Raw genomic sequence first — 15,003 nt, forward strand, 5'->3', positions numbered from 1 at the left:
AGTGCTTTTCTTCCACAATACTTTATTTACTGTATATTTAAATGTAAGTCCATCCAGACAAACAATGGACCGGTCACCAGTCAATATCAGGGCACTATTAGACAAACAACCATTCACACTAATGGACAATTTAGAGTCTTCAAGAAAGCCAACATATTTTTGGAATATGGGAGGAAAAACACACTTGAGCACAGGGACAACATGCAATGAGAACCACTGCCTACTGAAAGTAAATGGGTAACTTAAATTTAAGTTAAACACACTACGAACACACGTAATAATAACGAAACCGTTTTAAGGTTTAACATTTAAAACTCAGCCTTCAATTGGGAACATTATACAAAATAAAACAGGGCTACATTTTTGTGTTGGTGGCATCCTTCACGCCTGCTGCCATGACAGCAAAAAAGAAGTTGGGGAAGAAGGAGCGTGCGTAAAGCACCACCTTTGGGAGCGACGGGGCCATCAGAACCTCCTTCCTCTTGTTGCTCAAAGTTTTGGCCACCTCGCTGGCTGCCTCGCGTGGAGAAACGCCCAGCGGCTTCTTTGTGTACAAATCTGTGGAATTATTGAAATTGTAGAATAGTCAAGTTTTTGACCAATGAACTGCTATAATACTATGTTCTTTTTCAAGACTCACATGACCAGAATGACTTGGTCGCCGTGTCTTTCTGCTTCCCAGACGTGTGTGAGCTGATGAAGGTGACGTTGATGGTGCTGACGGAGACGCCCGACTCCGCCACCTCAGAACGAAGGCAGTCAAAGAAGGCCTGGACTGCGTGCTTGGAGGCAGCGTCTGCCAGGCGTGATTGGATGAGGTGCAGATTAGGCCAAAAATAACATTTTCCCTTCACACACACAAAACCCTCCTTCATAACCCCCTCCCCCATAAAAACTCTCACGCTTACCAAAAAACCTTCTCGCACACACACACACACACACACACACACACAGATTTTATGTTTACTTTTGAGAAACATGCAACATTTTAGATTCTCATTGACAAAAAAATAAAAAATATAATATTGTTTTTTTGTTATGAGTATTTTCATAAGAAAACTGTTTATGTACAGTATGTGTTTAGTTTCCTGTGACAATTTTTAGGTGTGTGCGATTTTTGGGGAATTTTTTTAGTTGGAGAGCTTTTTTTTCTTTCTTTCTTTTTTTTAGGGGCGCGAGTTATTCATGTTATGTGTGAGGGATTTTGGTATTCCGTGAGACATTTTTTTGGTAAGTGTGAGACATTTTTCTTGGGTGTTGAAAGTTTTTAGTTTGTGAGTTGTTGTTGTTGTTGTTTTTTGGGGGGGAGGGGGGGTGTAAGTGTTTTTTTGGTGAAGGTGAGAGGTTTGTTGTAAGAGTGCATGTTTTTATTTTTTTTGGGTGGTCGTGAGCGTTTTATGGAGGTTTGTGAGAAGTTTATTGGTGACTGTAAAATGTTTTTTCTTGGGTTGAGGTTTTTCCTTTTTTTGATAATGTGAGAGATTTTTTTTCTACAAAAAGGTAGAATTTTTTTCTTTGAGGTGAGAGTTTTTTTGAGTGTGTGAGAGGATAGTCGGTGAGTGTGAGGCTTTTTTTTAGTGAGTGTGAGAAGTTATTTGCAGTTTGAGAGCGGTTTATTGGTTGAGTATGAGTTGTTTTTTGCTGATTAAGAGTTATTTAGGGATTGTAAAAGGTTTTTTGTTGTTGAATGTGAGAGTTTATCTGGTAAGTGTAAGATGTTTTTTATTGTGTAACTCATTCACTGCCATTGACGGCTCTAGACGTCAAAAATTAATTTTAACTATTTCTATTAGTTTAACATTTGTTCCCATTTTTGTTAACAAGAGTATGAAAACCTAGTTTTTTTTGATTGTACATTCAAAACAGATATAACATTTGTAATTAATTGTGAGTTAACTAGTGAAGTCATGCGAATAATTATGATTAAAAAATGTAATTGCCTGACGCCCCTAATTTTCAATAATCTTTTATTTTACTTTTTTTTTTTAAATAAATAAAATTACATTTTTTTAAGACGAAAATAACTTAAAAATTAGGGGCGTCAGGCGATAAAAAAAAATCATAATTTATATATATATTTCATATCTGTTCTAAATGTACAATATTTTTTTTCTAGGTTTTCATACATAACAAAAGTGTGGGGGGGGGGGGAAGTTAAACTAATAGAAATAGTTCAAATGAATTTTTGACGTCTATAGCAGTCAATGGCAGTGAATGAGTTGAATGTTTCTGGTTAGTGGTTATTCATAGCATTGCTTGAAACTGTTAGGCCAAACTCCGAATTTGTTTATTTGCCGACGTCAACATGGTGTTAGCTGTGTACTGGCGTATACTGTATAAGACCATACAACTACATGATTGTCAAGAACACGGAATAATTGCTCAACCAGAACAGATGTCAGCTCACAGGAAGTGCGAAAGGGCACAGCCAGTTTTCCCTGAATGCTGTTGACCACCAGGAGGTGACCGGAGCGCCGGGACATCATGGAGGGCAGCACACCTGGAACGCACAAACCTCAGTCAAAATAATGCACACTCTTTTTTTAATGTTTGTGTGACGTGTTTTCATATATTTATTTACCTTTAGCCAGCGTGACTGGGCCGAAGTAATTGTTGTCCATGAGTAGCTTGTCCATTTCCAGAGACAAAGTGTGCGCGGGAGCTTTGAGCTTCATGCTGCTGTTGAGGATGAGCACGTCCAGGCAGCCGTAACACTCCATGATCTCCGATATTGCCTCGGGAAGGGACTCCGTGTCCCCGAAATCAAGAAGCACCAGTTTAGGAGGGAACGTCTGCCGATGAACAGGGGTTCAATTGTGTGGCGTGACCACCAGAGAAGATGAAAAAAAGGAGACAAGGGACAGCCAACGAAGAACGCACTCGTGCATGGACCTAAGATGGATATCAAATAAATGCTCAAACAGCAATTGGCAAGGCAGTGAACTGGTTTGGGCTTTTATTCAATATTCTTTACTTTACAAGGACAGGAAGGACAAACCGTGTCCTAGTACATGGACATTATTCTGGATATCAATGATATGGAATAAATGCTCAAATTGCCTTGAGATATGTCATAAACCTACTAAGGCCAAAATTAGCACGACTAGTGGAAAAACCATGACTAGTAAAAGTCAGTCGTTCTTCAAAGATCTGGATTAAATGCTGAAACGTCTTTCCATACTGTCGTCCACTCCTCACCAAGCTCGGGTCGGAGGTGTCGAGTAAGTCATCCGAGAGCTCCCGGAGTTTCTCCCAGCTTTTGCCGCACAGGATCAACCTGGCGCCGCCCTTGTGGAAGATGCTGGCGCATTCTTTGAACCGATAAAAGTGGACATGAGCACAGATGTCACATTAGAAAAGTCCTCCTAAAATAAAGGGGGTCGCGAGTGACCTTTTTTGTTTTGCCATACTAGAATAAAGTGTAATTGTGCACATCCACTACAATAGGTGGCAGTGGCGTTAGAGTGTGTGCAAAGTATTAGCTCCTTACAGCAAGTTTATAGACAAATGATACTATTTATAGTTGTTGAGGAGAATTTGGAGAGGGGGGATGCAAAAATATTTTCTTCTTTAAAACACAAATGAAAAGTTACATATGTGCAGGTCATGCGCAGGGTTATAATAGTTTTGTCTTTTTCATTATAGTTCATTTTTATTTTTGTTTTTCACATTCATCTACTTTGAATTCGTTTTTAAAGCAAGGTTGCTAGTTTTTATTAGTTTAATTTTTTTTCGAAAAAATGCTTAATTTCTGTTTAGTGTTTATAAGATTTAGTGTTTAGTATTTGTTTTTTAATATATGGTTTGTCGTGTGCAAGATTAAATTAAAGGACCTATATGACGGTATTTTTAGCCCTTCCACAGTTAACTGTAGGCATATATATGATTCCAACTTACCTTTGGCACACTTGCGATGTAATTTCTAATGAAATACGAGTGATTTTGGTAGCTATCTTTCTAACGAAGTAAGACGCCCAGTTCACTCAAACCCCGCCTCTCCCTGTGTGGCTACCGCCCCGCGTTCATGACATCATCCTTTTCGGCTGCTACCTGCACTGTCCACGAAAATATGGGAGAACATATTGTAGCGTTTAAGAAAAGATCAGGCCAAGTGGCGAGCCAGCAACAACTCTTTCATGCAATACCGAAATAATGAGACTTAAAATTAACTCTGTATGATGTTAATTGTCAAAGAGGAAAATTAATAAAGCGTGAACGTAAGTGGGTTTTTAAAAAAGCATTTTCATTTTATTTAGTTACCATTTTTGGGGGGTTTTCATCAACTATTATCACCTGTGGAAAAATAATCAAGCAAGTCAAGTCATGACTGAGTTGTTGTTACCTTTCCCAAGCGCGGACAAAGCGTCGCTGACCAGCAGCACCTTGTTGCGCACACAGCTTTTGGACAGCAGGCCTGACACCAGAGAGTACACGTGCAACAATCCGGCTGTCAGCACCACCGCACACGGAACCAACAGGATCGTGGTGCTCCATCCGGTATCCATCACCTTCAGGAACGTCTAAACAAATGTGCTGTTTTGATTGTGTGAAATCATGAGTGACTTGGAATGAATGGATGACATGGAGCAGTCCTTCCCAACCTTTATTAACCTAATATGGCACCCCACGAGAAAAAAAAGTTCTCTTGACGTATAAGTTAAATTAGTCTCATAACCAGGCTATTTTGCTTTGCTGTTATCCTGTCGTATGAATTGCAACAGCTGAACATGCAAGTTCTTCCTCTTGCTATCCATCACTGACATAGATAAAAGGTGGTTGGGAATCACTGACATGGAGGCTATACGCTAAATGTTAGCTTCTACCGGCTAGCAATCAAGCTGCTTCTGAGCCGAGAAGTTCGTCATGATATGAAACGTGAAAGCATGACTCCACATCCTTTCCTCAGGGATGTCACGTTCATGAACATGGAGATGGGATGGCTAACGTTACCCAAAATGCATGTCAAACTATTCATGGTAAAACAAAATACATGGAGACAAGCAACGGACAATGTTGATTGTCACAAATGAATTGCCTTAGAAAAGCAGATTTGGTTGAGTGTGCAGATTGGGTAAGCACAATGAAGGACTCCAAAGCTTTCCTACCCAACCGTTGTCCACCTCTGTTACATTGGCATCCATTGATCCCCCCGAACAATTTATATTCCAACCTCGGCTGGAAAACAAACAACACAAAAACATTCCAACAAGGGTTTTTTTTCCCACGAAAAAAAATATATTCAAATGTCATTCTAAGCCCCTATACAAATTATGTATACTGTACTCACTCTTTGACTGGCCCACGTTTGAAATAAACCTGATTAACTGATTTATGGTTAAAAACAAGCCATAGACAAATTATAACTCTGGTTTTCTTTTCATTAAAGGTGCTTTTTTTGTCCATCTTCGTTGAGATGACCTTGTAAACATCGTGTCCTTGAAACAAAGTCAACAAAGTGACACATAGTAGAAGAAGCAGAGCAGTTGTTTGGAAGCTGAAACCGGAAGCACATCAACGCGACTTTCATCCAAAGAGAACAAAACTGATTACTCGCACTCATCGTGTGTCTGTGCGTGTGTGTGCGTGGAATCCCGATGCGCTCACCTCAGCTCTTCCACGACGCTTCAGTGATCTGCTTGCCTGCTGCTAACCTCCTGCTGCTGTTGCTGCCTCACTCTTTTAATAGCAGAACAGCTGACACTTTATTTCCGCACGTGTTGTCAACTTGTTATGTTTAGAAGGACCAGTCAGTCTCCCCAGTGGCTATGCCCTCCATGCTCAATAATTCTCAACGCACAGTTAACAGATATTATGTCCGTCGCTAATAATAATTATAGTTTTTGTCCCATGAAATTCTATTTCATTTGGTACATGTAAAGATTGTTTTGTCCAATAAGAGTTCAGCTTCTGTGCGCTACCATGTTAATCGGCCACTTGTAATCAGAAGTGCTGGCCCATGGAAATTTACTTATATGAGCAATGGGAGGAGTTCTTGAAAGTTTAACTAATCAGATTTTGAATTCACCTCACATATCACGCACAACAATTTTTTCCCCATCCTCTGATTGGTTGGTTAGACCTCACCACCAAACAATCAAGTGCTAATGCTGTTATCTCATAAAAAGAAAAGAAAAGTGAGCGCCCACAGTGATTCCATTGCGTTGTTATTAATTTCATCACAAAGGATGAGAGGATGGAGAGCTGAATATTTTTTCGAGCTGGAACTTAGTATATATATATATATATATATATATATATTTTTTTAAAGAGAAGCACGGACGGTACTATTTGATTAATGTATATTACAAAGACAAATATAAGCACCCTGGACCTTCACATGTAAAACATTCAAGCTTTATTACCAGAAGCTAATGTGGCTGACACTGTTAGCTAATGCTAATGGACTATATGCACAAATCACTTCCGCATTCGACGTATGAGTGCACCCAACCTTCCGGTGGGGGGAGACTTCAGCGGAGCACACTGCTGATGTGATGTAAAACTCTAAGCCTAAATCTCTAACCTATTGAAAAAGAACAGGAGTCACTCCTTGCTTTAACACTATGTCTATCAGAATTTTAAAACTACTAATTAGATCACACAGATCCGTAATTTCAATGGCTTGAGCTCTGGTAATGATGTAATTGCTTAAAATTATTATTACACGTAAATACAAGCCATTTGAGTAGCTACTAAAGCTATTTTGTTTATTAAATTTTTGTATGTAAATGTAAATTATGTATTGTAGCTCCTCTCCCAGGACTACTGGATTCGGTAAGGTTGAGGTGTGGGATCTTTCAGATGGAACCTGCCAGCTAACTGTTCATAACTTGTTCATTTTCCTTTTTTATATTTTGTTTTTTATTTTAATTATACATTATTGGATAAGAATATATATATATATATATATAAGTTATTGCGCTTCTTACTCTTTTGAACATATAAATTATGACATTGATTAATTATTTTCTTTCTTAATTTTTTTATTTTAACTTCAACTTCTATTTTGTAATGTGCTAATATGTTCAATAAATCAACCAGCCAACAACAACTCTCTGGTCTGTAGCCTCCTCTTCATCTAAGTCTTCTCCCCTTCGTCGACGAGATCCAACGATCTCTGCCTGGTCAATATTTTGAAGCAGATGTAATGCCTCGACTATTTATTTTTATGTTTTTCATGTCTGCCCATGGTGACATTTCTCTTAATGTCTTTGCTAAAAAGTGGTTGCTTTGGAAACACTTAAGCGTTGTCAGCAGTGCAAGAATGACTCATGTAAACAAACTGTCTCCAGTGGTCAGCATAAGAGACAAAAAAACAAGGCAGCGTTATAACCTGTCTATGGGCCACAGCAGTGATCACTCGGTGTACTGTCATCCCTCCTCTTCTTCCATGCCTTGACAAACGCACTCAACCACACTCATTAAAAAAATGACAAAAAAAATACTCCAAAACTGGTCGAGGTTCTCTGAAAGAAAACAAACAGCGATGGCATTACCGGAAATGGCGGTGCGTTATGAGATTTTCCCGGAAAAAACGTCACGGCTATTTGTGCATAGAGTCCATACTATATATCCCAGGGTTCTGGGTGGCAGAGTTGTTACTTTCACTTGCTTTCGGTGCAGGTTGGCGTGAGTTCACTTCCCGCCAGGGAGACCATATATATATATGTGTGTGTGAGTGCACGCCAAAAAAATAAATAAATAAAAATAAAAGTCCATCCCATGAAAATACTCAGTGAATTATCCATCTTTAGTTGACCTCAATTGAATTTTTTAATATATTTTTTTGTGCCTTAGGTTATTTCTCCTTATCTTTATTGTTTAGTTTTGGGTTTTATCTTTTATGTCGAATTGTTGTTTGTTTGTCATATATCGAATTGTTGTTTGATTTTTTTTTCAATAATTGTGAATGTTAATAAGCAAAGATGGAAACTTTGAATTGATGTCTGATGTCCGTCCCAATGCTGTGGTTGTTAGAAGCAGAGTTTCAATAAAATAAATAAATAGATAAATAAATAAATAAAAAGAAGCGTCTGTTGATCTTAGATTGGTAACAAATAAGAAATGTAATTTGATAAATAATATCCTTGCAGAAATATATATATTTTTTAAATGCCTCTTGGAGATATTTAAATGTTTTTCTTTTCCTTTCTTTTTAGTTTATTTTATTTTTTTATGTAATTCATGCAAATTGGATTGACTGATCTCTGTATTCTTTTTTTTATGTTCAATAAATGGTTTTAAAAAAATACTGTATATCCCAACATTGCAGCTCTGCTTAGCTTTGGCTTTGGGGAAAAGGCTCTCCCGATATAAAACAGACATTAAAATCACTTTCACACAATTAAATATTCCCCCTCCCCCCACACTATAAATGTCTGAAACTTTGAACAAAACAAAAAGAAAAAAGAAAATGGAAATAAAGTTAATTAAAGCCCTAACATGAGTATTTTCTGAATAAAATGTACAACGTTCTGTGTCATAAAAGTATTGTAATTGTGTATGATTGCATGATGAACAACTTTGTCTTTGGTTTGCGTTGGTCTATTTTTATTTTGAAGTATACGACCGGAAGTTATGTGCCCAAACTGCCTATACGTGCTGCCTGGTAGTGGTTACCTGGAGGAAAGAGTTGATGGATTTATCTTTATTTTACGGTTCCGGCTGTCATTAATGTTAGCCCTCCTCCAACGAGCCCTGCAAGTCAAGTGCCTGATGTCCTGGTAAAATGTTGGATTTTGAAGAATTTGAGAAGCAGCTAAGCGAGAACCGTCAAGGTAAAAGGTCTGCTGCTTGCTGTTTCATTTTTTTGTGGGGTCAATAAGCTAGCAATGCTTTCCGCCCCCTGCTTTATTTTATTAGTTCACATGGTGGGTTGGCCGGCGTTAGACAGGGTGAGCTGTCAGTCAGCTTTGTTGGCGACATGTTTGGCTCCTTTTAGACGTGTCAATCCGCCAATGCCGTCAAGTGATCTCTGCACTTGAAAGCAACGCGTCGCAGCCCCTGGACTCACCTGCGCGAGTCGCCAAACTACGTAGATAAAACGTGCTCTTTTTAAAATGTTCTCCTCTTCTCACAGTGACGGCTGATGTTTAGTCAAAACTTAACATTGTTTCAGACTGCGTAGGGGTCCATCTCCATTTCGGCTTAAACAATGCAGTACAATTCTGAGGTAACTTGGATCATTCATTCTAACTACCAAGCACTTAGAAAAGCAGCTGTTAAACATTGTCAACTCATCTCGTCGTGTCTGGTGACATCGAGACAAAACCGATTAAAATTTTAAACTGCCTTGAGTTTTAACTTCATTTAGTACCAATAATGAATTAAAATTCTGAATACACAGCTGTCACCAAGCATTCACTTGCTACTAAATGAGACATCAATCTCAGAAAAAAGAGAGCTCTATTAAAAAAAAAAATCCCTCCTCTCAGTGAAAGCTGCTAATTTGACACAAAACACAACATCATTTTGCCTTGTCTTCAAATTGGTTTTAACAATATAATAAAATCGAGAGTATACGACTTGTATGCTACAAAAACAAGGTGCCAATCTATAGAAAAACTAGCTACTTTAAACTTTCAATTCCCCCCTCCTCTCACACTAAATGTTTACACCATATTTTTAGACTGCATAATGTATAAAGGGATACTTGAGCCATTTTTAGCAGTAGAAAGCTAATATTTTGTCCAGAATTTATTTGATAATTTCCTTATTTTTCATGTAAAATTAATACCTGTTTCCTTTTTCTGTTTACTGAAGATGACATTGCCTGTGCTGAGGATGACCAATCACGACTCACCGGTGTTCTGGGTTTGGACAGAAAACTGAGCCATGATTGGTTGTTACCTGTTTCCTGAGCACGGGTTATGTCATCTTCGGTCGACAGCAAGTGGGAAAATTTGTTTTTTAAGGTATTTAATTGTTCAGGAAAAATAATGACATATTATCACATTAATTATAGACAAAATATTATCTTCTTACTGTTGAAAGTTGGTCAATGAGTCAAATCCCTTAATCTTCAATTTGACGAATTAAATTCAGACTGATCAAGTGTTGATGATGCATTAATGTCATTTTTGTATTAGTCATTCTCCTCTTAACTATGTGTTGTACTTTACAAGAATATATGGTTGTCAGCACAACAAATGACAACAGTTCAGTTATGATTTGTATGGCGATTTGAGATGCACAAGTCTGATCACATAATGCAAGCAATATTTTGTTTTTCCAGAAAGGGAACGAGAAAGACACAAAAAGAGGAGTCGTAGCGGCTCGACTGGTCACGGCGACAAACATGGCGGCTGGAGCAAAGACCGGCGGGACAAACGGAGTCACAGCCCAGATCGGAAGAGTCGGGACCGGCGCAGCTCCTCGCGAGACCACAAGAGGCGCAGGTTTCAACTTGGAAATGTTTAGTGTGATTGCTTTCCACCGGACTCCGTTCTTATCACAAAGCAATGTGAAAATCATTAATCTCATTTTGTCTGTTTCTTAGCAGGAATGGACTCTTTGCACAAATCCACTACTTCCTGAACTCAGTACCTCTCCTTCATTTCCTGTCTTTCATGATTGGACAAACTGATTAATTCAGGTGTGCCTGACCTCAGTATCAGTAACCACGACTACAATGGCCAGACACACCTGGATTAATCAGTTTGTCCAATCATGAAAGACAGGAAATGAAGGAGTGGTATTGAGTTCAGGAAGTAGTGGATTTGTGCAAAGAGCCCATTCAAGGCAGGAGTTGTAATTTTTGAAAAATAGTGGCGAGAGTGCTTGGAAAAGTGGCTAAAATGGCCAAGTTGTTCACTAGCACGTCTTTATCCACAGCCGTGTTGTTTAAGTAGTGCACATTAAGTGTGGCTGCATTTTTTGATGACAGCAGAAGCTTAAAAAATGTAGAATAATTATCCAAACAAATAGTCACAAATAAATGGGAAAAACCCCCCCAGATGAATTGCTTAGCACTAATTTTAGCCTATTAGTCCTCATGCACTGAAAGACCCTTTGAGACAATCAAAAGCTTGAAAAAAGTGGAAAAGACTCTGACACGGATGGTCCTTTGGGCAGTCATTCTTCTCCAAGGAAGACCAGGAAGAAAAAGCCGCGCAAGTACTGGGACGTGGCTCCTCCGGGCTTTCAGCATGTCACTCCTCTGCAGTACAAAGCCATGCAAGGCAGGTGCCATCTTGCTGATGACATCACATGCATGCATATTTATAAGTGGCTGTGGAAATATGCAAATTAGTTGTGGGTGAAATACGGCTGCCCTCGAGCGCCAAAGTTTGGCGGTAGTTAGTTAACATCCTTGCATTTTTCTTGTTTTGCAGCTGCCGGTCACATGTCAAACACAGCCCTGCTGGCAACTACCCATGCCGCCGCAGTGCCCGGTATGACCGCTCCGCCGCTTCCGGTGGCCGTGGTAGGAAACCAGATGACCAGACAAGCCCGCCGCCTCTACGTGGGGAACATTCCCTTCGGGGTCACCGAGGTCACTGCGCTCTTCCCGTTCAGACGAATCATTTCATTGACCCTCGTCTTGATTGTGGCTTTTGTTGCCGAGCAGGAGTCCATGGCCAACTTCTTCAACGCTCAGATGAGACTAGCTGGCCTCTCGCAGACCCCCACCAATCCTGTCCTGGTCGTGCAGATCAACCAGGACAAGAACTTTGCCTTCCTAGAGGTACGTGGGTGAGTGCGTGATGTGAATATGACCTGAGTTTGTGACATGAATATTTTACTTGTTAAAGTGTCAACTACATCCACGTATTAGAACAGATGAAATGTGTTTATAATAGGGGTGTCAGGCTATAATTTTTTTTCATCGCATGCAATAGTTACCAGCAATAGTTAACTCATGATTAATCACACATTTTGTATCAGTTCTAAATGTACAATAACATGTACAAAAAATATATTTTTTTCTCTAGGTTTTCATACTATTGTTAACATATAAGTGGGAAAAAAAAGTTAAACTAATACAAATATGGCTGCATCTTTTAGTCATTGATACAGTCATTTCATAGTAATTCATAAAATTGAGTTAAAATTAAAAATATGTTCTGTACTGTAAAGAACAAGCGTGATATTGATTTGTGTTGCGGTCATTTTTCTGCCACTAGATGACATAATTGCATTTGTAAGACATTGGTGACAGCTAAGTGCATTTTTCTTTTCATATTAAGAACTATCTAATCTTTAACATGAAGTAACTTGTGAAATTCTGCACATTTTTTAAATTGTGAAATACAACTTGACCCCAATCTCTACATATATATGCATTATTATTAGGTTTATTGATAGATGGAATAAGAACTCCACTTTTGTTCCAAGTTCAGACCACTTTATTCCGCTGCACTTCGCTCCCACCACCGTTACCCCCCACAGTCCAACACTCGCTCTCCCCCAAGAGCCCACTTGGCATAAAAGAAGTAGCACTGCCCCTTTGCGGTGTGGCATGTAAAGGTTATTAAATTGAACAACATTTATTACTGCTAAATTTTGGCATGGACGCGTCTGCTGCATTGCGACTGGAATTCCCCCAGGACAGGCTTTCCAAGTAAGGGGCGGTCATTAATCACGCATTGAAAACAATTAGTGGCGTTAAAAGAACTTTAAATTAACTCAAAATTAACACACTAATTTTGGCACTCCAAATGTATATTTTAGGGGAAAACCATCAGCATAGAATAAATTATGTTCGACTGTCTTCTGAATGAGGAGTTTACATTTATAACATGACTGTTATGTTAGCACAGCTTAACGTACGGCATATTTGTTTTGTGTTGCAGTTCCGCTCGGTGGATGAGACCACGCAGGCCATGGCGTTCGACGGGATTATTTTTCAAGGTCAGTCCTTGAAGATTCGCCGGCCTCATGATTACCGTCCGCTACCTGGCCTCTCGGAGCAGCCTGCCTTCCACATGCCAGGTGGGTCGCGCTGGACGACACACGTGATAATGAGGTTTGTTGACTTTGTTGTTGTGTTGTGTTTAGGCGTCGTGTCCACAGTGGTTCCCGATTCTCCTCACAAGCTCTTCATCGGAGGTCTGCCCAACTACCTGAATGACGACCAGGTACAGGTGGCAAAAAGTTCTCACACTCTATACAAGTGCAGATACTAAGACTCTGGTAAATGTAGATATACACACTCAACTCCTGTACTCAAGTAAAAGTAAAAAAATGCACAGACTGTGTAATTATTTTTGTACAAAAGTAAAATAACAAATGTTTAAACGAAGTCAATTACGATGGTGCCTTGACAATTATAGAGTGACCCAACTTCAAAGTTTTCTTGCGGCACAATTCATCATTTGGATGACTTTTTGCTTTAACTTAATTAAAATGACTTGTTAAATGCTCATGTTTGCGTTTAAAAATACCCCACTATAAATATGTTGTTACTTCACTGCATAACAGATGAATATGCTGCCCACTACTGGAAATCGTAAGCTTGTAAGACCAAGAACCACAGATTTTTCAAATAAAAATAACTATAAAATATACAATGCACTATAAAAAATAAAGATACAATGTGCATCAAAGAAGCTGGGCATTGCACTGCTAGCTTATTGACTAATATTTTATTTATTTAAAATAATCAATACAGTACTTTTTCTGTCTTTTTTTTCTTCTTCTTCTTTTTTTTATTTTTATTTTTTACAGTATTTTTTTTTGTAGTTTTGAGCTTCACAATTGTAAATTGTGTTCATGAAGTTTGGAAATGCAAAGTGTAGTTTGTACTGTGAAGCTTCTTAGTGCCCATGTTGTTGTGTGTTTAACTGCATCCAAATGAACTCATTCTTGTTTCTGTTTGATCCCCCAGCGAGACTCCCGTGACATCTTTAAGTCAGCAATTATATTTTGTTGACTATCATCCCCATCCTCATCCGCATCATCATCCTCATACTCATCATCATCATCAAAGTAAGCTCCAGTCATTTGTAGCTCCTCGCCATCTTATTTTTGGGACTCCTCAGACACTAAATGAAAAGGGATATATATATATATATTATATATATATATATATATATATATATATATATATATATATATATATATATACATACACAGGGTTGGGAGGGTTACTTTTAAAATGTAATCCGTTACAAGTTACCTGCTAAAAAATGTAGTTAGTAACGTAATTACGTACCCATCATATTAAAGTGATGTAGCTGGATTACTTTTGCATTACTCCAATATTGAGTATGCTCATGAAGACAAAATAAAAATAAATATCACCACAATATATTCTATACATTGTGGCCCTGCTATTTGCGGGTGATAGGGACCTGGGCAGCCTACAAATAGCAAACATCCTTGTGTAATTAAAAAGCATGTAGGCTATTGATTGAAGGCCATATGCTGTTTTTGAACTGTCACTGAAAGCAACCACACCTCACAGTTTGATAGATAGATAGATAGATATTTAGAAGTAATCATGACGCAGCATTTGTTGTCTGCAGGTGAAGGAGCTGCTGACGTCGTTCGGGGCCGCTTAAGGCCTTCAACCTGGTGAAGGACAGCGCCACCTCGCTGTCCAAAGGTTACGCCTTCTGCGAGTATATTGACGTGGGCGCCACGGACCAGGTAAGCATAGGAAGCTGACCCGACTCGACTCGACCGTGCACGATGCCACTCGTGTTCTCCTCGCCAGGCGGTGTCCGGACTCAACGGCATGCAGCTGGGAGACAAGAAGCTCATCGTGCAAAGAGCCAGTGTGGGAGCCAAAAACGCCAATCTGGTAAGTGATTTTGATTCCGTCCATTGCCTCATTTTACATTCACTGCATTGTCCTCATGCGAGCTCCAGAATGTGATTTCCGTCCTTGCGTCCCCAGCAGCCCTCCATCACCGAGGTGCCGGTGATGCTCCAAGTGCCAGGTCTGCAGCGCGTGCAGAGTTGCGGTGGGGTGGCCACCCAGGTTCTGTGTCTGCTCAACATGGTCGTGCCCGATGAGCTGACAGACGACGACGACTATCAGGAAATCCTGGACGACAT

At 39.3% G+C, this 15,003-nt stretch overlaps 1 protein-coding gene and 1 pseudogene across 7 annotated transcripts in view; one reads left to right on the forward strand and one right to left on the reverse strand.

Moving 5' to 3' along the window:
• Positions 1-75: 75 nt before the first annotated feature.
• On the reverse strand, positions 76-5,764 carry LOC144044769 (dehydrogenase/reductase SDR family member 7C-B-like). Of its 6 annotated transcripts, none has more exons than XM_077559376.1 (8): positions 5,605-5,764; positions 5,106-5,175; positions 4,343-4,520; positions 3,199-3,311; positions 2,582-2,792; positions 2,408-2,500; positions 641-796; positions 76-558 (listed from the first exon to the last, which is right to left on the reverse strand). In XM_077559376.1, exons 2-8 carry the CDS (start codon positions 5,139-5,141, stop codon positions 356-358), a joined length of 990 nt encoding a protein of 329 aa, XP_077415502.1. In that variant the 5' UTR covers positions 5,142-5,175; positions 5,605-5,764; the 3' UTR covers positions 76-355. The 6 variants fall into 6 exon arrangements, with proteins under 6 accessions (XP_077415502.1, XP_077415501.1, XP_077415500.1 ...); XM_077559375.1 differs by lacking the exon at positions 5,605-5,764 and adding an exon at positions 5,288-5,529 and having other exon boundaries at positions 2,388-2,500; XM_077559374.1 differs by lacking the exon at positions 5,605-5,764 and adding an exon at positions 5,288-5,442.
• Positions 5,765-8,593: 2,829 nt separating this feature from the next.
• LOC144043708 (splicing factor U2AF 65 kDa subunit-like) overlaps positions 8,594-15,003 on the forward strand; it is a 7,688-nt pseudogene continuing 1,278 nt past the window's right edge. Inside the window, exons 1-10 of the transcript XR_013291151.1 lie at positions 8,594-8,777; positions 10,235-10,397; positions 11,074-11,180; positions 11,334-11,494; positions 11,570-11,686; positions 12,795-12,933; positions 13,000-13,079; positions 14,469-14,592; positions 14,660-14,746; positions 14,846-15,003. The exon at positions 14,846-15,003 is cut by the window's right edge and continues 46 nt beyond it. The product of XR_013291151.1 is annotated as a splicing factor U2AF 65 kDa subunit-like (transcript). The remainder of the gene's footprint in view (positions 8,778-10,234; positions 10,398-11,073; positions 11,181-11,333; positions 11,495-11,569; positions 11,687-12,794; positions 12,934-12,999; positions 13,080-14,468; positions 14,593-14,659; positions 14,747-14,845) is intronic.

This window comes from Vanacampus margaritifer, chromosome 2 (assembly GCF_051991255.1).
Source record: "Vanacampus margaritifer isolate UIUO_Vmar chromosome 2, RoL_Vmar_1.0, whole genome shotgun sequence".
Lineage (NCBI taxonomy): Eukaryota > Metazoa > Chordata > Actinopteri > Syngnathiformes > Syngnathidae > Vanacampus > Vanacampus margaritifer.